General features: G+C 31.5%; 2 protein-coding genes and 1 long non-coding RNA gene across 6 annotated transcripts; 1 reads left to right on the forward strand and 2 right to left on the reverse strand.

The window, feature by feature from the left end:
* Nucleotides 1-1,186: 1,186 nt before the first annotated feature.
* Nucleotides 1,187-5,620, reverse strand: LOC107942780 (uncharacterized). Of its 4 annotated transcripts, XM_016876499.2 has the most exons (9): nt 5,265-5,619; nt 5,097-5,143; nt 4,320-4,473; nt 4,020-4,221; nt 3,203-3,332; nt 2,669-2,845; nt 2,433-2,593; nt 2,063-2,101; nt 1,187-1,476 (listed from the first exon to the last, which is right to left on the reverse strand). In XM_016876499.2, exons 1-7 carry the CDS (start codon nt 5,452-5,454, stop codon nt 2,438-2,440), a joined length of 1,056 nt encoding a protein of 351 aa, XP_016731988.1. In that variant the 5' UTR covers nt 5,455-5,619; the 3' UTR covers nt 1,187-1,476; nt 2,063-2,101; nt 2,433-2,437. The 4 variants fall into 4 exon arrangements, 3 of the variants coding, with proteins under 3 accessions (XP_016731988.1, XP_016731989.1, XP_016731987.1); XR_005916242.1 differs by having other exon boundaries at nt 2,063-2,593; XM_016876500.2 differs by lacking the exon at nt 2,063-2,101 and having other exon boundaries at nt 5,265-5,620.
* A 3,243-nt stretch (nt 5,621-8,863) lies between these two features.
* Nucleotides 8,864-12,735, forward strand: LOC107942777 (putative disease resistance protein RGA3). Its single transcript, XM_016876495.2, has one exon. The coding sequence runs from the start codon at nt 9,091-9,093 to the stop codon at nt 12,601-12,603; it is 3,513 nt and encodes a 1,170-aa protein (XP_016731984.1). The 5' UTR covers nt 8,864-9,090; the 3' UTR covers nt 12,604-12,735.
* Nucleotides 12,736-12,766: 31 nt separating this feature from the next.
* On the reverse strand, nt 12,767-13,964 carry LOC121219462 (uncharacterized). The gene is made up of 3 exons (XR_005916243.1): nt 13,722-13,964; nt 13,452-13,638; nt 12,767-13,337 (listed from the first exon to the last, which is right to left on the reverse strand). It is a non-coding gene; the product is annotated as an uncharacterized lncRNA (long non-coding RNA).
* Nucleotides 13,965-23,111: the final 9,147 nt, after the last annotated feature.

A 23,111-nucleotide genomic window follows, 5' to 3' on the forward strand; every position in this document is an offset into this window, starting at 1 on the left:
AATCTTCAATGTTGTAAGATTCAGATTGGAGGATTCAAATATTCATTTTAAAGCTTTTGCTATTTGATCAATGGGGGCAAATTTATAGTTAACCATACACCAAGTAATTCAAGAAAAAGAAAAGAAAAAAAACATTTCACCTAGTCAGTGGGGGCATTGATGCATGTATAATGTCTACGTACCAGCCCATTGGAATGCTTGAAGTTGAACATAACTCAACGATTTATCTAGAAGAAATGGTTAAAAATTTTATAAATCGAAGTTGGTCGTTCAATAAATTCAAATTTATTAGATGTTGTTGACGTGATCTATATACTTGACTGAGTTAAAGCAACTCGTTTCTATAAACACCTCAAATTTATGGGGCATATGTCAAATATTATTAGGTATTCAAGTCATTTACTCATTAATCACCGGAAAATAACTTGAAGATCAGAGACTCTTAGAGAAACTTAGGTTTTGAGATATTAACTTTTTACCGTCTTAAGCCAGCATGGCCATGTTAAACAATATACAAAATAAATATATATAACATAAAATTATATTAATATTTATATAAAATAAATTGTTAATTAGCTAAAATTGATATAAATATAGAGTACTTTAAACATGATTGCAACATTAAAAATACATAGGTGTATTGACGGGTCTAATGACCCGTTCGGATTTTTTTTTTTAATATATTAACTTCACCCGTTTTCCTTATAAAAGTTACTTTACAGGTTTGTAAGCTGCTTAAAAGAAAATACTTATATCTTACTTCTAAATTGCAACTTCACCTCAGTATGTGTTACTTATAAATTACAATTTCGTCTCAGTATGCAAATTTTAAATTTGATATCATTTGTTTTGAAATATGGCTGAGTAGCCTTGTATGAGAAATGACTAATAAAATTGTTTTTTAATAAGACTAACAATTGTATATAAATTTTGATGATTAATACAAATATTTATGGCATATTTTAACTTTTATTTTTCTGTTTTCCATAATAATAATAATAATAACTTGAAATTCAAAATGTTTTTTGAAGACTGATCTATTTTCAATTTGACATAATAGATAATTTTTAATTAAATTAGTTTGATTTATAGAAAATCTAAGATTTAATCAAATTAACTTATACAATTGTTTTATCTTTACCTTGATCCTCATTGTCAGCACAGTTGAAAACCATAAGAACTTGGCAATGCATAACCTTACAACAACTTTTTAACATCATTCCCAAGAATCCACATAACTCATAAAAGATATGTTAGAAAGAACTCTTAACAACATCCATCAATTTTTCAAATTCAACAACACACTTCAACTGATTCATTCAAGTCGACTCCAATAATATCTTAACCCGATCACTAAACTCAAGAGAGGGTAACCTTACCCCAAATCCAACCCTCGTTCCTCTATGAATACACCTCACCAAAGGGGGGGATTCAGCCCTCCACACCAATCATGGTGTATATCGCTTCAAGAGTTACCTACAATTTTTTATTGTAACAATAAAACAAGTCATTTTAAAGAACTAATATCAAATAAATTTAAGATTGGGATGACTACTTATAATCTTTTCTTTTCTTTAGTTTCAAATTCAAATTTTCTAACTTCCAGTCTAAGGAAAGAGTTATCCTAAATCCAAAGCCAATTTTAATGTAAGGAAAGAGCAACCCTAAATCCAAAGCCAATTTTAATGGTTCGTGATTTTGCTTCACCATTATTGTTTAAATTATAAATTCTAATTGTATCTGTTCATTTTGCTTTGGATAGAACCAGACCATAAACAAAACACATTTTTGGGTAATCAGGTTTGGCCCAACCTTGATTGGTCATGAACAAGTTTAGTCGCAACCCAACTAATTGATTGATAGTTAGAAGTGATGCTAAAGAATAATGCCATAAAAATAGATTGTTTATCCAAAAAAAGGAAAAACCTTCAATGTTACATTGCACGGAATACCAATTGGAAAAGCTACCTTGGATTGGCAAGTCATATAAATAAATATATCTTACAATCCATATAAATAAATATATCTCACAATTTACAAGTTCAGGTTCCGAAACTCTCACCAGTGGGTGAAGAACTTTGTTGAAGACGAAAGCCCTAAGCTGTAATTGACATAGCAAATCTTAAATTCCCTTTAAAAAAAAAAATTCCAACGAGCAATTCAAGTTTTATGGCGGCATCTCAACATTGGTCTCCATGGAGTCCACCACCGCGCAAGCACGTGTAAAACCATTTAGGAGATAAATGGAACATTGTTTGCTCACACTAACTTCTAAATTCAACCATGAAAGCACTTTCTTTTTATCAAAATTAAACTATTTTTACTCCAATGGGGTGAAGGTACAGTATACAAAATTATTTCACCATGGGCTCATATTACCGTTACTGCAAAGACGTTGAGTCTCATCATATAAAACATTGTTAAACACATACCTGCTTTAACTTGCCTTCTTCCCATTTTTATCGCAAACCAGTGGCTTAATGCAGAGTCTTGGCTTAGTACTAACCAGATTTTGGGGTAAAACTGACACACCAACCAATAGCGATCCATTAGGCACTCCAGAAAGGGGAAGCAACTCGACAAGAATAGATAGCTGAAAGATTTGCCATTGCAGTTAGGCAGGGAAAAGGACAGAAAACATTATGACAAGCTGCATAGGATCTTGTACCTCAGGAGATTTCAGATCCACGACTGAATCTGAAACAATGCCTTTAACAGCAGCAGCCACGGCACCAAAGCATTTGTTGCGGTCCAATAATACAGACATATCAGAATTCTTTGATGCATCTTTCGGAGTTTTCATTTGGCTCTCTTCAGTCCCTCTTCTGTTAAACCCAACTGCAAACTAAAGATAGAAATAATGTTTTGAACTTGTACAACTTCGTATTTTAAAAAAAAAATGCAGACATTAATGTTAGGAAGACCAATTTCATTTGACAATATAACTCAGATATGGAATATAGAAAAATAAACCTAGGTGGCTGGATTTTGAGTAAGAAACCACAATTTTTAGGGATGCAGTGACTTTATTCTTATGGTGTCCACATCCGTGGAAAGATAAGTCATATAAACAAATATAATAGTTAAAATGCGTTCCATTTAACATTTTGTTTTGACCATACCAAGATAACCCATCCCAATGTTCCATAAACCTCTCAGGCAACATACTTCAAGTATAAAAGCTAAAACCTAAAGTTCAAACCTTTATAGGTTGTGCAAGTTTATTCCGCTTATCATTCACAAATTGAAAGACAAGTTTCGATACAACTGCTTGCAGTTCCTTCTCATTCAAAGTACAGGTAGCTTGGATGGGAAAGATGCGGTGACACCAACTGCACCAATGAAATGAAATTTCACCCAAAATTCAGTAAACATGATAGATTGCTGAAGAAAAAGGAAAAGCATATGAATGATAAAGCAAGGATGGAAAAGAAATCAGCAATTGTCAGCCGTGAAGATATCACAAACACAAATTTGGCAATCCTGGGAAGTGATAACCCACCAAGCTCATAGAAGAGGAAAGCGAAAACATGATCTGCAAATAATTTAACTTACTGCATTGGAGATATTGTGGAATCTTTTTTACCTTTTTGACTCGTCAAATTATATGTGCAAAAAAAAAAAAAATTAAATGCACTTCAAATTTAAGACTAAGCTTTCTTATATTAACATTGGGGTGGTGCAAGGTATTAATCATCCATGTCTTCAGTTCTAACAGCAGCCTACATACAACTTATTTCATGAATAATGTCAACTTGTTTCCTACACAATTTCCATCCATCTACTATTGCAAAGTGATAACATGTAATTTTAAGGACAAAGGAAATATATTCTAATAAAAAGTTTTGATCTACTTGAGATATTATCTCAAACAATATTTTCTGAAGAGATATCATTGTGTCATTTGGAAGATGATTCAGACATAACCAGAGTTTCTGGAAACAGAAGCCAGGGTAAGAACTATAAATATGCCAAAAGGAGAAAACAAATAAACTTGAGGATATCTGCAACAAACTTACAGTGGTGACTTTAAACTCCCAGACTCCAGATCACAAAAGATATTTGAAACAACATCTATTGTGTCTAACGAGTTCCCCCATGGGAAGATAAGCAGAAGCAAACCACTCCTTGTTAGCTTGACTAGTGAAAGAACAAATTCTGGTGCTTGACTTTTATCCATCTTTGCAGAGACAAAGCAGTCATCTTTTGGAATTCCCCCTACTACAATGAGATATTCTCAATAAATTTAGAATCCAGGGCATAAGCAAAATTGAACTGAATGTCAAAGTTCCAGTCTTTTAGGCCTGAAAACTACCCACCGGCTGCATCAGTGATCTCTGAGTTGTCGACACTATTACCAATATTCTGATCAATTTCTTCTGTATATATTTTCCTTCTCTTAGTATCAGCATTTGCATCAGAGTTTCCTGAACACCCTAAGGTGTCATCATCACCATTGAAGGGGCCAACATACTACAAAATATTAAAACAATTAACAAGCATTAGTATTGACAACAGTACAACAACACGCCCAATACCAGAAACCTGTTTCCATAAAACTGAAAAGAAACAATTCAAAAGTGGCGCATGCTCTACATGATCAAAGGCACTAATTCAGTGTTTTAGCATCATCATCCAAAAGTGGTGCATACTCCAATTAGTCAATGTCAAATAGAAAGAGAAAATGTCTTCATTTTTTTTTCATTATAATGTATTAACAGATACAACTAAATTTGAAGATTTTGCATTTTTTCGCAGTCAGTTAGCAAGAAAAACGAAAATGATATTGTGAAACAACAGTGGCAGTGTCAATCACACTATGAAAGGACTATACAGATTCTAGAGGTTACTTGAACATATGGAAGGATAAAGCAACGTTCATTATTTATGCAACCAACAATTAGCAATTATAGCTCTCAGAGAGAGAACTTCAACTGCTTCCTGTTACTTTCTAACATTGGATGCCAAAACTTTTGCATTTCTTTCTTCGGTTCTCGAATGGCACTCGAAATCTCAGGACATGGTTCAATGAAATCAACAATTAGCTATGCCTATAATAGGAAGACTAAATAAAATTGAGATGAAAAAGACAAGACCTTAGAAAAGATAGCCATGGCTTCTTTCGTCGCGCTCTTCTCTCTCTCTGATAACAAGATAAAAGAAAATGTCAAAACACCATTTCCAAACTGAAAAAAGAAGCAGCCATCAGACAAAAAACAGAACAGAAAATTGAAGAAAATCAGGGAAAGGGACCGCAGAAGTACTGATAGTGCAAGTGATAAGAAAACCAGAGTGAGAACGTTGAAGCAAAGAAGAAGGAGCCTTGTAATCGAAGCGAGGAATGCTTATAACTTTAGCGTGTTGCTCCCATGGAGTCATTGAGCTTTCGCTCTCTTCTTCATCCTTCTTTGAAACCAAGTTCAGTTCTCTTCTTTCTTCTTCTTCGTCACCCATTTTCTATTGCACCTCCTACCCAAAAAGTCCCTCTTAAAACCCTATCGTCTCTCACTTTTGTACTTATTTCAGGGACAATATTTGATAGTTGTTTAGAGGGTTTTCTTTCTTTCGCTTTTATGAAACCAAACTCTCGTATCGTTGCAAGAGAGCATCGATTGCTTAGGGTTTTGTTTGTTAGTTATTTTTATTTATATTCGACGTATCCTCAAATAATTTGTATTTTAAAAAAGGTTTAATGCTCAATTTAGCCTTCGAATTATGCTTATTCTCACTTTGCTACTTAAATTTTTTTATTTTAAATTGGTACTTAAACTATCATTCCGCTATTTAGTTTAATTTATTTTTCTAACAATGTTAAAAAAACGAATTACCACATTATGCCAATAAGAATAACAGCTTTTAATCAATCATAATGTGTCACGAAACACTTAGACTTATTTAAAATAAAAACATCAACTCACGATTGATCGACTTTAATTGTTCACGTGACACTGTTAAAACACGCCACATCACCTTTCTTTTTAATATTATATATAATATATTTTTTAAAATATAAAAAAATCATATATAATATATAAAATAAATCAAAAAAGTTTTAAAAAATCTAAAATATACAAATATATATTAAAATCAAAACATTATATAAAAATTGAAAATTTTTATAAAATTATATAAATGCATTCAACTTTTAAAAAATTTCAAAAGAAAACTTAAATTTTCAAAAATATATATATTCTAAAAATTTTGTCATAAATTTTATTTTTTCAAAAAACTCTAAATTTTAAATTTTCAAATATATATATCTAAATTTCCAAAATAGACAAATTTCGTCAAATATATAGTTTTAAATGTTTAGAAATATATATATTAATTTTAGAATTTAGATTTTTTTGAAAAAAAATAAATTTATGACAAATTTTCAATTTTTATATAATATTTTGATTTTTCTAAAATTTAAATTTATATATTTTAAAATTTTATTTTATTTTTAAACTTTTTTAAAAAATTTAAAAATTTTATATTATATATGATCTTTTACATTTTTAACAATATATTATATAATATTTAAAAAAAAGAAGGGTAACATGACACGTTCCATTAGCGCTACGTTGACAATTAAAGTCAGTCAATGGTAGTAAATGACTGGTTAATATTTTATTTTAAATAAACATAAGTGTCACATGGCATATTATTTGATTGGTTTAAAGGTGCCATGTGACATTTTTATTAATGTCATTTGGCAATAAAATTTTTTAACACTGTTAGAAAATAATTGGTTGAATTGGGCAACGGAATAATAATTTAACTATCAATCTGGGACAAAAAAAATTTAAGCCAAAGTAAAAAAATAGACATAGTTAGGAGGCGAAGTTGAGCATTAAGCCAAAAAAAAAAATATATATATATATATAGTTAAATTTAGAAAATAAAGGGTAAATTCCACATTTCGTCACCTAATTTTCATAAGTTTTCATTTTGGACACTAAAATAAAGTTTGCGATGTTACTATATATTTTGATCATTTTAGTCACCCATTGTTAATCTGTTATTACGTACGCTCATTTTAGTCATGCAATCTTAATAAATTTTCATTTTGATCATTTATTTTATTTTTTATTTTTTTAAAAAGAATAAAGAAAATTAATTCTAAAGAATAAATTGAGAGACCAAAATGAAAAAAAGTACTAAAATTAGTTGACTAAGGCTTCGTTTGGATGGGCGATTGACTGCGGTGAGGTGCGTTTGGCTTATTTTTTGTCTCACGTTACAGTATCACTACAGTATCTAATCTCACCGCCACCGCTGTTTTTACACTAACCGCAACTAAAAGTACCGCCCATCTAAACTCACCCTAAGACATGTATATAATGACAAATTAATGGCGGTTGAGTAAAATGATAAAAATATGTAAACACGGTGCCCCATTTTACAAATTCTTTTTCAATGTCCAAAACACATGGGTTGCATTAAATATAAAAACTTAAAAACACATGGGTTGCAAATTCTTTATGTTAGTTGGATGTAGTTTAACTAAAAAATAAAAAAACTTTAAGAAAAAAAAAAGTAAGATCTATTTTGGCAAAGCAAACATATGGGTTGCATTAAAATAATTATTTTCAAAATGGAGATTAAAACAATAATGTCATTTTGTAAGAAATTTACGATACATTTAGTTCACTGGAATAGAATAGGACTGTAATGAAATAGAGTTATAATTAATAATTCAATTGTTTAGTTGAGTAGAATAAAATAGAACTATACTAATATTCTTGTATTTGATTGAATAGAATAAATGTTATAATAGCATAAGGAAAAAAATTGAAATGATCAAAGTAACCTTAAAAGAGTTTTTTTTTATTATAATTTAATCATAATTTAATATAATTATTATTTAATATAATTATTATTAAATATAATTTAATAAAAATAAAAAAATAAAAAATATTATTAATATAATTATTTTTATTAAATTAAATTAAAATATTTTATTTTAAATTATATTTTGAAATAAAATATTTTATTAAACTATGTTAAAATATCTCAAATATTTTGTTTTTATATTTTATGAGTACAAGCTTTAAAGGAGTAATGTGGAAATTAAATTTGTTTTGTTATTCAAGATTGCATGAAATAGTCATTCTTTGGTCATACAATTAGGGGTGAGCAAAATTCGATTCAACTCAAACAAATAAAAAATAAAAAATTCGAATTTCGAGTTAAATGAATCTAGTTATTTGAATTAATTGAGTTATTCGAGTAAACTCGAATTTTTTTCGAATTTCGAGTTCAAATCAAGTTTGATTTTTGAATTTGAATAACTCAAATAATTTTAATAAACTGAATATCAAACTATAATAATTTACATTATTACCCCAAACTCCTAAATCTCTTCACTTTCCTTCCAAAACTTTTACTTTCTCCCACTTTTCCCCCATAATTTTTGCTCCCTTCCCATCCCACCCCACCCCCTTCTACCCCAAACCCATTCTCCCCCCTTTTAATATTTCTCTCCCCAAATTTAACTTCGGTTCGAATTCCATCTCACTCGACTCGATTCGAAAAAATTTTGAACCGAGTTAGGATGATAAAATATGAATCATTAACTCGAAAATTTTTTCATTCGATTCGATCGAACGCTCACCTATGGAAGGACAAAAAATGAGGATGATTAGTGCTATTCTATTCCCTTCAACCAAACACGGTATTAATGATTGAAGTTTCATCCTGTTACTGTAGTAATCGATTCATTCGATTTTAATGGAATCCTTCATTTTGATGCACATATTTCGTAGTTGTCATCTCTAAGATTGAGTTTGTCCCTTTTGACACGGCTGGATTGTGGGGTATTTTCCACAACCACTTAAAAGCATAAATAAAGGTCAAGCATGTTGTTGTCTTACCCATCTGGGGCCTAATTAAAAATGGGTTTCTTACTTGCTATGAACTTTCCATGTTATCCTCCTCATAGATTATTTTAATCATTAAACTAGACTTGATAACATAGCCAGCTAATCTAATTTGAAAATGAAATTGATGTCAACCCTTTGTATTTATGGCTAAACTGCTTACCAGATCAACAAAAGGTTTGCATTTTAACCATTGCTGCTGTTAGTGTTTTACGAGAAGAGAAGAATGGCAGAAGCAGGTTTGTTCAACATAGCTGATGGGATCCTGGGAAAGATAGGCAACCTTGCCCTCCAGGAAATGGGATTGGTGTGGGGTGCCAAAGAACAGCTTGAGAAACTGAAAAACACAGTTTCCACCATTAAAGCTGTACTTTTGGATGCAGAGGATCAGCATGCCAAGAGCCATGAGGTTAGGGATTGGCTTGGAAAGCTTAAAGATGCAGTTTATGATGCAGATGACCTGTTGGATGATTTTTCAACTCATGTTCTGAAACGTCAACAGGGGAAAAGGGGAAAACAGGTAAGCTTTCTATTCTCAAAAGTTAGTCAAGTAGCTTACAATCTTAAGGTAAGTCATCAAATCGAGGCCATTAGGGAGAGATTAGATGCAATAGCTGCTGATAAAATTAAATACCACTTTACGGACCGATCCCCTATAAGCATACCACTTGTAAATGTTGAGAGGAAGCAGACACATTCGTTTGTCCGAAAGGAAGATGTAGTTGGGAGACAAGGTGACAAAGATGCCATCATGAAAAGGTTGTTGGAGAGTAATGGCGTTGACAATGTTTCAGTGATACCAATAGTTGGGATAGGGGGACAAGGCAAGACCACTCTAGCTCAACTAGCGTACAATGATGAGAGAACTGTGAAGCATTTTGAGTTGAGGATGTGGGTGTGTGTTTCCGATGTTTTTGATGTGAAAATGATAGTTGGGAAGATTTTGGAGTCTGCTACTAGTTCCAAGTATGAAAGTCTTGAGATGGATTCCTTGCAAACTCACCTTCGTAAAAGGATCGATGGCCGGAAATACTTACTTGTGTTAGACGATATGTGGAATGATAGTCGGGAGAGGTGGCTGAATTTGGCAGATTTGTTGATGAATGGTGCAAGGGGGAGTAAGATAATTGTCACTACACGTGCTCAACTGGTTGCTTCCATTACAGGCACAAGCCAGCCTTACCTGTTGGAAGGCCTTCCAGAAGACATGTCGTGGTCCTTGTTCGAAAAAGTGGCATTTAAAGAAAGCAAAGAGCCAAACGATTCAAGATTAGTAGCAATTGGGAAGGATATTGTCAAAAAATGTGCCGGTAATCCCCTCGTGATAAGGACCATAGGTGGCGTTCTTTATACCAAAGATACTGAAACCGAGTGGCTCTCTTTAAAAGAGAGGCAATTGTCAATGGTAACTCGAAACGAAGATGATGTATTATCTGTACTGAAGTTAAGCTATGAACAACTGCCATCCTATTTAAAACAGTGCTTTGCTTACTGTTCATTGTTTCCTAAGGACTATGAGATAAACAGGCAAATGCTGATTTCACTTTGGATTGCGGAAGGGTTTATACAATCATTGCAGGGAATTCAATGCCTCGAGGAATTGGGGGACCAGTATTTCATGGATCTCCTCAGGCGGTCCTTTTTTCAAGATGTGGAATATGATGAATGGGGCAATGTAATAAGTTGCAAACTGCATGACCTCATGCATGACCTTGCTCAATTAATTGCAGGGAGTGACTGCTCCATGGTAGATCTGGATTGTGAAAACATATCTGAAAGAACTCGTCATGTGTCATTGAGTGCCGAATTAGATTCATCCTGGAAAATCCCAACCACTTTGCTCAACGCAAACAAAATACGGACATTTCTTCTTCCAATGCAACCTATTCATCGTGTAGTTTTGGACAAGGTTGATCATGAAGCAATCATTTCAAGTTTTAGGCTTATGCGTGTATTGGATCTACACAATACCGGGCTTAACATCCTGCCGAGGATCATTGGTAAGTTGAAACATTTGAGGTATCTTGATCTCTCCAAGAATGAAGTCATCAGAAAACTCCCAAGTTCCATTACTGAGTTGCTTAATTTGCAGACACTAAAAATCTATTCTTGTAAGAGATTAGAACAGCTTCCGAGAAAATTAAGTAACATGATTAGTCTTAAGCATCTTGAAACTGGTCAATGTACTGGTTTGACACATATGCCATCTGGGATTGGGCAGCTAACTTCGCTTCAAACATTAACACGATTTGTAGTAGGCACGAGTTCCTTCGAAATGGCCAGTGGAGGTCTAAGGGAACTGAAAGACCTAAATGAGCTGAGGGGAGAACTAATGATAGCAAAGCTGGAAAATTTGAGAAATGTTGCAGCAGAATGCAAGGAAGCAAACTTGAAGGAGAAACAACACCTTGAGGTGTTGACTTTAGATTGGAGCCGAGAAGTTAATAATCATGTAAGTTTTGAAGAAGATGAAGCATTGTTGGAAGGCCTGCAGCCACATTCAAATCTTCAAGAGTTTCACATTTATGGATATAGAGCTGAAAGGTTCCCAAAGTGGATGAGCTTTGACATGGCTTTGCTAGTCCCAAACTTACTTGAAATCACCATATGGAATTGTATTAAATGCATACATCTCCCGTTGTTCAGTCGGCTTCCCAAGCTTAAGGTGCTCAGGCTTGAAGTGATAACTGCTGTCGAATACATTGAAGATAGCAGTGCCGAGTCTTCATCTTTCTCATTCAAGGGAAATCCAATGAATAGAGGAAGAGAAGGTAAAGAATTCTTCCCTTGCCTAGAAGAATTAGTGTTTTTTGACTTGCGAAATCTGAAGGGATGGTGGGGGGAAGCCCCTCCTGTTACCAATTATAATCATGGCGCAGCAGCATCACCACAGAGGCCATTGCAGAAGAAGGAATCAATGCCCTCATTCCCTCGTCTTTCAAAATTAAAAATTGGGATTTGCACCAACCTGACACATATGCCATTGCATCCATTTCTGGAAGAACTGGAGCTAAAGAATACGCCTGCAAGGCTTTTGCAACAGTCAGCAATGGTAGCAGCAGGAGCAAATTTGGTGTATCCATTGTATCTTTCCAAGCTAAAGGTTATGCATATTGATGGTATCGTAGAATTGGTGTCATTTCCAGAGAAGGGGCTTCATCATCTTACATCTCTTCAACATCTATCAATAGAAAATTGTCCTGATCTAGTATGCCTAACTGAGGAAGGCCTGAAGAGTTTAACTTCACTCCGATTTTTCAATATTCAATGTTGTGAAATGCTCAAGTCACTTTTCAAAGGGTTTAAACATCTAACAGCCCTTGAAGAGCTTGAAATCAAAGAATGCAGAGAGCTGGATCTGTCAAAAGATTTGGAAGAGAATGCCATGGAACTGCAATGCCTCCGCACCTTGAGAATTGGGGATATGCCGAAACTAAGTTCTCTGCCTGATGGTCTTCAACATGTCACCACACTGAAAGATTTGCAGATTTCGAGCTGTTCGAATCTGAAGACGTTACCGGAATGGATTGGAAATCTGACTTCACTTCAAAGATTTGAAGTCTTGGACTGTCCTCAGTTAGCATCTTTCCCACAAACACTGTACTCTCTCAAAGCATTAGAGTACCTTGAAATTTCAAGCTGTTCAAAGTTATTCGACACAGGCCAAATCAAGAAATGCAAAAATTGGTCAATGATTGCTCACATCCCCGAGATCTTCATCGATGGAGAGAAAATGTGACCCAACTGATATTATGTATGTATTTTCAAGTATATATGGCAAAAGTAGTTTCAAAGACTTTATGTTATCTGAATTTGTAATGAATTTTGTAGGTGTTGAAAAGCTAGCTCAGATTGGAGCCATTTTGTTTTATTTTTTTTAGTATATAAGAGTAACGATCAAGAAATACTTTTTCTTTAAGGATCTAGATAGAATAATGATACAAATGAAACGAATATATAAACAATAGAATTTGTCAGTGGCTAGAAATATATTTTTATATTTTATGATAGTTAAAAAAAAAGTCATAATTCCAAAATTTGCCCCTGATATTTAGGGGTTTTTCAATTTCATCCTTATTCCTTTTTTTTTTCAAATTAATCTGATTGTAACTGAAAAACTGACGTGCACGTGACATGATGAAATGGCATTTGGGTTGAAAATATAAAAAAATTAAAGAAAATTTTAAAATATATGATAAAAATTTTAAAAATTCAAAAAGATATAGAAATTATAAAAGTTAAAAGTTTATCAAAAGTTGTAAAAATAAAAAATATAATCAATTGCCAGGCTAGTAATGATAGTACAATAATAAGCAAGCAATGGCACTGCCTTCTTGTTGTGAGGACCTTCGAGTTCCACCAACTCCTGAAAGATTCACCAGCCGAACAACTACAAATTTGTCAGCCAAACAGACATGAAGACCATCATTCCTTATAGCAAGTGCACTCGCTCTCTTCTCAGAACACGAACACCTGCCATACATCATATTCATAATGCATCACTAAAATGAAGAAAGGTTTTCCCCCAGAAATTATGGAAACTAAAACAAGAAAGCAGAAAGGACAGTTGGGTGTTTATGAACTTACACAGTAGCAATACAGAGCCAGGACTCGGTAGACCAAACCTTGACAAGCTTGTCATTTCCAGCAGATACAAAGAGTTTCCATTTGCTTCATATTTAATAACTCGAAGCCCCGCTAAACGCTCCACCAAACTCATAGCACAATCTTCTCCGCCAACGCCCAATATTTTCTTTTAAAACAATCTTCATTTCTTTTCGGAATTTGGGTGACCAATAGGTCAACTAAATATGACTGAAGGAAATTAAAAGAAGAGAAGGGAAGATAAAAGCTTACAGGAGACTGGAACTGAACTCAAGAGACTGCAACTGACTTCGGCATCGGATGGATGGAAGTAAGGGCAGGTGCAAATTCCATGTCTTTGTTGTTTTGCTCAGATTCTTCCATTTGAGATTTTGAGTATCTTCCTGTGTATTGTTGTCGTTTTCACACTCTTTGACCTGAGAATCATCCATTTTTACTCCTTCCATCGAAAGGATTCTGTTTTTATTTAGGGTTTTAGTTTTTTTCCACTTAATTTTTGAATTTTTATAAATATTGCATTTTGAATAATTTTATTTTATTTTTGCAATGTATATATTTTTACAATTTTAATTCAAAATGTCCCTGGTTGCGAATATGTTAAGTTGAGTTCAACCCAAATATTGTCAAGCTCAAGCTTGATCAAATATTTATTTTTAAGTTTATTTACAAATTTTTGTATTTAAATTTGAATTTGAACTCGAACTCAACTCAATAACTAAGTTTCAAGCTAATAATATGTATTAAGCTTAAATTTGATTCGATTGATAGTTCAAGCTCAACTTGATTATTACTAAATCGAATTCAAATTTTTTCAAATCAAACTTAAATAACTTACGAATATCAATATTTTATTTACACCCTTACCACACCAACACCAACGTGAATCATAAAAGAAGTGTCATGTAACGATAGTAAAATAATTGATTAACTTTTCTGTTGAAATTGGATCGACTTGAAAAACAATAGCAAAGTAAAGGTGCAATTGGAAGAAAAAGAGAGAAATTTAAAATAATAAAAAAACCCCAAACGTTGTGGATAAATTTTGGAATTATGCCCCTCAAAAATGTATTCTAGATATTTTTAGAAAACGAACTTTATAATATTAAAAATATTTATAAAAATATCTAAATATTAGATTATTTAAGAAAATAACTTAAAATTTATAGTAAAATTAGGTGCAACCACTTCTCAAGGCAACACTATCCCAAAAATGTCCCCCAATCATTGCCTCAAAATTAATTTCATAATTAGCTAAAAAAACTATTTTTTGTGCCGAGGGGCACAAGTTTTCTCAAATATCGTATTTGCACAGGTATTCTCAGAGTAAAATGAAAAACAAAAGTTAATTTTTTTATTAATTTTGGTGCCGCCTCCCTCAATGGAGGCACCAAATATCAATAAAAAAAATTTAGTAATAAGTTTATAAGTGGCGACACCACTGTAAGTTTTTTTTTTTTTTAATTTTTGTGCAGTCTCCTTCAATGGAGCTACGCACCACCTATATACCCTTAGCACCAACTTAAAAAAATAATTTTTTTTTGTTATTGTTAAGTTGAAAGAAAAATAAAGAGAAATAAATGTGTTATGTTGAAAGAAGGGGGAATATTTATTATTATGATAGTGTTTTATAGAGAAATTGTTATGTCATCACCTTTATAGATAAACAACTTGTAAAACATAATGTCATTTTTAATGTAGTAGTTACGCAGCTAAGAGTTTCTGTTGCCATTGGTTATGCGGTCAATAGTCTAGCCCCTATTGGAATACTCCATTTAACACTAAGGGAGATGGGGCTTTTAGTTGGTAGTGGTTACGCGGTCACGACCACAAATTAGTTATGGTATCAAGGGAAAAGTGTTGGCGTGAGAAGTGCTCTCAAGCAAGAGAAGTGTTGGAGAAATGTTGTATCTCGATAACAACCAAGGTTGGATACCGTAGGGCTCTTGATTGACCTGATTCAAGCAGAAGTTGATGGAAACGAGCAAAATATTGATTTAACTAGATTGTCAACTCTATAATGTGATAATTTTAATTGAATTATTATTGTAATATTTGAAATGTTATTCTGTTAAGCAATATTTAATTCGTTAAATGATCAGTGGAAGGAAAAATGTTTAGATGATGAGAAAAATAAATGTATTGTTCCATATAATCGGATACATAAATAAAACTAAGTTTGCTTTGGTAGTTATCTTTTTGCTTTAAAAATATTTCATATAATCGAATAAAAAATAGTAAAAGGGAAAAAAGTATACGATATATGATGGGAGTTTAATAAAATAAATCCAGTTGAAATAAAAAAAAATTAGAAAATGATAAAAGAAATAAGAAAGAAAATAATATTTGAAGAAGATAAGAAATATGAAAATTTAAATAAAAAAATTTGATGTGTTAATAAAAAAAAAAAGATACTGGCAACTGGCAAAATTGGTTTGTGTATGGAAAAAGAAAAGAAATACAAAAAGAAAAAAAAAGACTGATCGGCTTATCCCATCAGTATTTTTTTCAAATTTTCTTCTTCTTCCCTATTTAAATGAAAAATAGTCCTCCAGCAGGCCTAACATTCGGCTATTGAAAGAATTTTGAAAGGTAAAAGAGTTTTTGTGTGTGTATTTTATTAAGTGTGCATTAAAAGTATGATTTGTTTGTTTTATTATTGTTTTTATGATATCTTATATCAGTTTTATGTATTTAAGATAAATAAATTTTTTATTGTGTTTTATTAGATTTAAGTTTGTATTAACAGCATGATTAGTTTGTTTTATTAATGTTTTTGTGGTATCTTATATTAGTTTTTTTGTATTTAAAGGGAAGGACATTTTTTTTTTGTGTTTAATTAGGTTTAAGTTTGTATTAAAGGTATGATTAATTTGTTTTATTAATGTTTTTGTGGTATCTTATATTAATTTTTTGTATTTAAGGGAAATATTATTTTTGTGTTTTATTAGGTTTAAGTTTATATTAAAGGTATGATTAATTTTTTTATTAATGTTTTTGAAGTATCTTATATCGGTTTTTCGTATTTAAGGTATGAATATATTTTTTATAATTGGTTTTTTGAGTTTATTTAATGTTTGGTTATTTGAGTTTATTAGTATAATTGATATGCTATATTAAATTATTTATTATTTTAAAATAATGTTTAACAATATTTTAATTAATAAACGTGACAAAAATCAAGAAAGTTTTACTTATCATATTAGGCGATCACGTGACACAAATGATCAATGAGACGGTAAAAATATTAATTATGTCTTACCAAGAAGTTGAAATGCTAAATTTGCGGAATTATTTTTTAGTTGATCAATTTCTTTAATTGACAAGATGAGTATCACGTTTTGAGAGCATGTAGCCATGGGTCGGGCTACTGTCTAGACAACTGTATAATGTCTTACTTGAAAATGGCTGGATTTGGATCACGGGTTTTAGAGTATTTAATTCGAGTTTTAAAGTTGATTTAATAAAAGTTTATTGATGATATTATTAGGTTTGAATTTTCATGATTTTGTTAATAGCATAAATTTAGTGTTAATTGTGAATTTGTTAAATACAATCTAATGACTATAATTTTTTTCGAGTTTTAGAGTTAATTTAGTGAAATTTAATTGGTAAAGTTGGTAGCAAATTATGGATTTCATTAAAAAGTTAACATTGTTACTTTTAAATACCAAAATGCATAGCTTTTGTCAAATATTGGTACCACATTAAGAAAAAAATATGCACCACATTAGAGAAAAAAGAGAGCAAAATTCATATATTAAAAAAATGTAGAATATTATATGTTATGTTATTATATAATGGTTATATAAATTTTATTTTTATATAATAATATAGTGAATATATAAAATTTATTATCATAAATATAATTTTCATTATTATTTAAAAATAATTTATTTAAAATAATTTATTTTTAATATAAATATTAATTTAAACTTTTTTAGTTATTATTTAACAAAAACATAATTTTAATTTATTTTTCATTATTTAATAAAAATAGAAATTTAATTATTTAATATATTATAAACATATTTTAAACTAATATATCTAATAATTATTTTCTATTATCACTTTATCATTACATCTGTGTTTGAATCTAAACATTTATCTTATCATTGATTTTAATATATCCACTACAATACTTAATCTCATTTTTAATTTCACTGGAATTAATGTCATCGTCCCTTCAAAAACAACCTAAAGCTTCTTTTGGACTTCACATAATCCATTATGAGATAGAATTTCATTGATACCGTCTGCAAACACCAGGGCCGAGAAATCAACACTAACACAATCAAATAATAAAGCAATATCTGCAAGTGTGACAGGTCAATTGTAATTTTTCTAATGTTCAATGAAACATCAGGGTATTTCAAGGATCCAACCCACAATAGTTGGTGATTAAACGATTTCTAAACTACGAATAGGCAATTAAAAGAGTCTAGCTAACTACTTATTAAGCAATTATATTGTCACAAGCCATACAAGAGATTAATTACACAAATTAATTATGTAGAAGCGGAAAAGGACTAAGTTGTAAATCAAGCAAAACTATGAACTTAACCGATTAATAACAAGTAGTGATCGATTGACTTCTATGTTGCTAGTTAACCCTCAAATTACGGAACTAAATTGCTTAAACTCCTAATGTAACCTCCCAAAACGTTATGACTAGATTGAGAAGGCTACATTAGCCATTGAAATTGTTAAACTAACTTATGTTACTTTTGAAGTCCTTAAATAAACTCATTTTAGAGAAAATCGTAGTTGTACTTTAAGTTAGCTTAAAAGCATTCATTCATTAGGACGTGTATACTTAGGATTCATTTTATTGTTGATAGTGTTGTTTTAGAAAAATTGTTTGCTTGTCCCTTTTCTTTAAAAAGGAACTCGAAGTTAAACTAATGCAGCGGAAAAACCATTTTCAAGTCATTTTGGAAAATTAGTTGCCTTATCGATTTGTTTTTCAAAAACAGTTCATTTGCAATATAGTGGAAACTAGGGAACAATATTAAATTTTACTTAAGCCTAATATCATGCATTATCCAGTTATTATGCTTGAGTAATCCATACAAACAAGAATCCTTAAAAGAAATGTTACCAAGCCACATATTAGAGATAATTAAAAATTACAAGTCAAAACCAATAAAGACTTAATAATACTTATTAAGAATAGTCCGAGGTCTAACGTGATTCTCTGAATGCCGAGCTCGGTCTTAATTTTGAGGTTTACCTGAAAAGTTAAACACTATTGGGAGGTGAGCTTATGAAAAGCTCAGTGTGAGTCAAATAATTATTTAAATGGACAAAAACATCAAATACAGTGAAACATATTAGCATTAACAAAAGAAAACAAAACCATCATAGGAATTTCATATCATTACATAGCCATTATTAAATTGATGTCAAACGGTGAATACGTATAGGTCATCATTCATTCAAGTAACAATCATTAATTTCGATACCATTCAATACAACAAAATATAATGCGTAGCATAAATCAATAACATTCAAATATGTCGTGCACATGATGCAATGAAAAAAGGTTCCTACCCATACCATCTGCTACACACCACAAGTTCCCCAAAACCCGTTTGTCAAACTTCAAAACATTATGAGCATAGCTTGATGTGGTAAAACCACCGAAAAATCAATAATGCAGAAAATCTATCGGATATCAAATAGTGCGATACAATCACCAATAACATATAATATGCGATAAAATCACCAATCCCCATCAGTACTCCAGGTGCAGTGCACTGACTACGAATAATGCAGACTTAATATGTCACCAGTACTCCACGGAACTCCTCCGTCAACCACAAAATCCCAACCCAATACATATGCAATATGTCACATAATCTCATACATAATCATATCTCAATACTTTTTACATTCATTTGACATGCTCAGCATGTCCTCAGTAATCACATACTTTCAGATGAAAATAGTGTTCCAATTTTTTCAAATTACCATTGTGTTGGTATCAATCAATATCGTTCAATTTCACATACTTTACGGACTTTCATTGTGCATAAATAACACCCTTTTTAGTACATAATATAACAAATATTTCATGCGTTTAAATCATACATAAGCTTAGTATCTCAACAAATCATATCATTCAGTTAAACATTCTCATATCTCATACTGAAATATGAAATTACAAACTCAATCAAACATCCATACTATCAAACTAGCAATTTTGCCAACATGTCAATCTTTTAAGGCTCGAAACATACCTGGTTCGGCCACTCACAAAATAAATAATTTGGCTATTAAGACAATCCAATCAGCAAGCTAGTTTATCATATATAACATGATATTTAACATTTTCAAACAATTTTATGAGTTTAGATCCACACCTTATTTTTCGCTTTCTCGCAACACATTAGCGAATCTTCCAATTTTCCTTAATAATTCCTTAAACGAACCTAAACCAAAATTCATTATAAATTCAATCAATTTACCATTAAACCAGTCCTCAAACACCCACTTATGAATTCAAACCAATCGTTGAAATTATAACTATTTTATGAATCCAAACTAGTTAGATTCCTTCCACTTAGAGGTGAGCAAAATCTGATTCGATTCGAAAAACTCGATAAAAAATTTAAATTTTGAATTAAATAGTTCGAGTTATTTGAGTTAATCAAGTTATTCGGATTAACTTGAATAAAATATTAATTTTTTTGGTTTAACTCGAATATGTATTACACAATTCGAGTTATCTGAAAATCTGAATAAGAAAAGGTAAAACTATGTCGTTTTGATAAATGTTTACCTTTTTTAAAGTTAAGTCAAAACTATTAAGTTAAAATACAAAATTATGTTATTTTGATAAATATTACTCATCAAGTTAAAAGGAATGTAAAACAATTATATTGTTTATGTAGTTAAATAATCTTGTACTTCATCTACTAGTTAAATAATCGGTCCATGTAAACGTAACATTGAGTATAAATAATATGATTCGTTAACTCGACTCGACTTAACTCGAAATTTTTTCACTCGATTCGATTCGATTCGAAAAAAACTCAAATTGAGTTCGGTTGCTAAAATATGATTCATCAACTCGACTAACTCGATTTTTTTACTCGATTCAACTTGACTCGGCCGAATACTCACCCTACTTACACTGTATCGATGTAAACCATACGTACAATCGTTCTTCACCTTTACGGATGATTTGGGGTGTTTGGGTCAGCACCTAATTCAATAATATATTGGAAAATCAGTAGCTAATTAATGATTAAATTCCTTCATTTAATCAATTCATAACCTTTACCCAGCAACTATGTCTAAATAACAAACTAGTTACCCTTAATTGCACTTATGCTTCACTATTTGTGGGATTAGAATGACCAATCGATCAAGAACGTTTTTCCCTAATTGAAATGGGTTTAAAATCTGATTAGGATGGTTCAAGAACTCAAATTAGTGCTGAAAAATATAGGCAAGAACCAAGAAACAAAACAACCCCCTTTCTTGCACATAGACGCACGCACCACCACCCATGGTGGCCAAAATTGGGGTTGAATTTTAAAATGGTTTGAGATCTTATTAAATTCTGGAAAAATACCTTTGAAATCATTTAAAATCCCCCAAATTTCAAATTTTAAAATTTAGGTTTTAATGGAAAAGATTAATTAAGAAATTGAAGAGAGAAGAGACCTTACTCAAGCTAGACGAGAGAAACGACAATGACACTTTCTTGACAATGTTCGGGATCAATCTTGGAGTTCAAGATTTTAGATTTAGGGCTGATTTTAATGAGGAAAAATGATAGCAATATGGTGGATAATATGTTAACAAATCTTGTGGCAAAAAGAAAAAAAAAAGAAGGAGATGGTAAAACTAGGCATACGCGACAACAATAATGGAGGAAAGGAAAAAAAATTAAAATCAAAGAGAAGGAGAGGTGGAGAGGAACGGCTAGGGAAATGAGGAGGATTAAAGACTGATTATTAATGAAAAATTACTATTTATACCTAGGTTAACTAGGCTTGGATGGCCCACACATTAAAACAAAGGGTTTTTGTCAAAAAATTAAATTATTTACATGGGAAGGGAATTGAAGTTAGGACCTCAAGGATAAATTCACTAATGTTTAACCATCAAACTAATAACTCATTCTTGATATAATTTGAAACATTTATTTAAAAAAAAAACTAGGCATGTCACATGTTAGGGTTTAAGGCAAAATTTTCAAAATAATAAAAATGAAGCGAGAGAAGAGATTTGAACTTGGGTTTCAAGAAACATTACACTAACACTTAACCAGCAAACCAATACCTCATTTATTTCCTAAAAATGTATAGATAATTTAAAAAATTAAGGCATGATCATTCTTTTCGATTCACAAACCTGATTCTACTAACCCCCGATTTTTGGGATGTTACACCTAAAATTGCTCAATTTTACCTATCGGCCTCAATTTTACCAAGTTAGAAGAATTAGTCAAATTTATCTCTCGACCTCACCCAACTAACCCTAGAATATTAAATTGGTACCCAATAAGATCTCCTTTCGGTCTCACTTATCTTAATTTTCCCTTAGGGGAGTCAATCCTAAGTTTTGAAGTCTATTTGATTTAGTTCAATTTTTGTAATTTAGTCCTTGAACCAAAAGTTAACTAGCTAACATTCCATCAGCCTCCCACTTCAGACTTAGTTACCCATTATCATACTAAAGTAAACAAATACACAATAATCACACAAAATATGCATCTAAGGTAAACACAATAAAATGAGAAAGCTTGGGCTTTTCTTAAAAAAGCTTGAAAGTAATGAAAATGAAAGCAAAAGAAATGTAAAAGAACACTTAAAAATTAGATTTTTAATGATGAAACTAAAAGGAAATTGAGTTATGTTAAAACTAAGGATTAAATTGAAAATATAAAGAGTTTAAGGTGCTAAACAAGCAAATAAACCCTAGCTACAGTGATAACTAACTACTCTTGAAACTAAGAAAAACTAGAAGAAAATATAAAGTAAGCCCTAGAGCTATGCAGAAGAAAACTACTCTAAACCTAAGTTAACAAGATGAAAGAAACCCTAAACTAAAAGCTCTCTCTTTCTTCTCAACCAAAAGTGGCTTTTAACATCTGATTACAACCCAAACTTTTGGACCAAAATGCCTCTAGAATTTATATTTTGGTTAAGGGACATGTTGGATAAGGACTACCCCTGCGATAATTTTTTGTCTCCTTTCGACAGTGATATCACGATACCCATAGTTTGGTATTGCGATATCCTTGAAAGTTTTGAAATACAGGTGCTTTGGGAGTTTTGGGTATCAGGATACCTTATGGCCGATATCACGATACCACTGTTGGTGGCTCAATCTTTTTTATTTCAACACTGTCAGGGGTATCACGACAAATACCTTTAAATTTCTTGAAAACAAGCTTGTTAAGTGAATGGGGAGCATAATTTCACATATCAAATTACAACAGCTCACACTCCCCCACACTTAAGTCGTTGTTTGTCTTCAAGAAAACGTACAAACATGCATAAAACACATTTTCCATATTATCCCATCCAAACAAGATATGCAGATATGATGAATCAATACATGATAGGATCTAACTTATACATTTCTTATTAAGTTTCACAAGTTTTGTTTTCATAAATGTTGATACGA

Source organism: Gossypium hirsutum, chromosome A03, assembly GCF_007990345.1.
Source record: "Gossypium hirsutum isolate 1008001.06 chromosome A03, Gossypium_hirsutum_v2.1, whole genome shotgun sequence".
Classification (NCBI taxonomy): domain Eukaryota; kingdom Viridiplantae; phylum Streptophyta; class Magnoliopsida; order Malvales; family Malvaceae; genus Gossypium; species Gossypium hirsutum.

What these genes read in the sequence shown, in the direction of transcription:
- LOC107942777 (XM_016876495.2), top strand. Translation starts at nt 9,091, where the DNA reads ATGGCAGAAGCAGGTTTGTTCAACATAGCTGATGGGATCCTGGGAAAG.
- LOC107942780 (XM_016876500.2), bottom strand. Translation starts at nt 5,454, where the DNA reads ATGGGTGACGAAGAAGAAGAAAGAAGAGAACTGAACTTGGTTTCAAAG. An exon ending in TCTTATCACTTGCACTATCA is followed by an intron (nt 5,144 to 5,264) that starts GTACTTCTGCGG and finishes TCTTGTTATCAG; the next exon opens with AGAGAGAGAAGAGCGCGACG. An exon ending in AACTTGCACAACCTATAAAG is followed by an intron (nt 2,846 to 3,202) that starts GTTTGAACTTTA and finishes TTCTATCTTTAG; the next exon opens with TTTGCAGTTGGGTTTAACAG.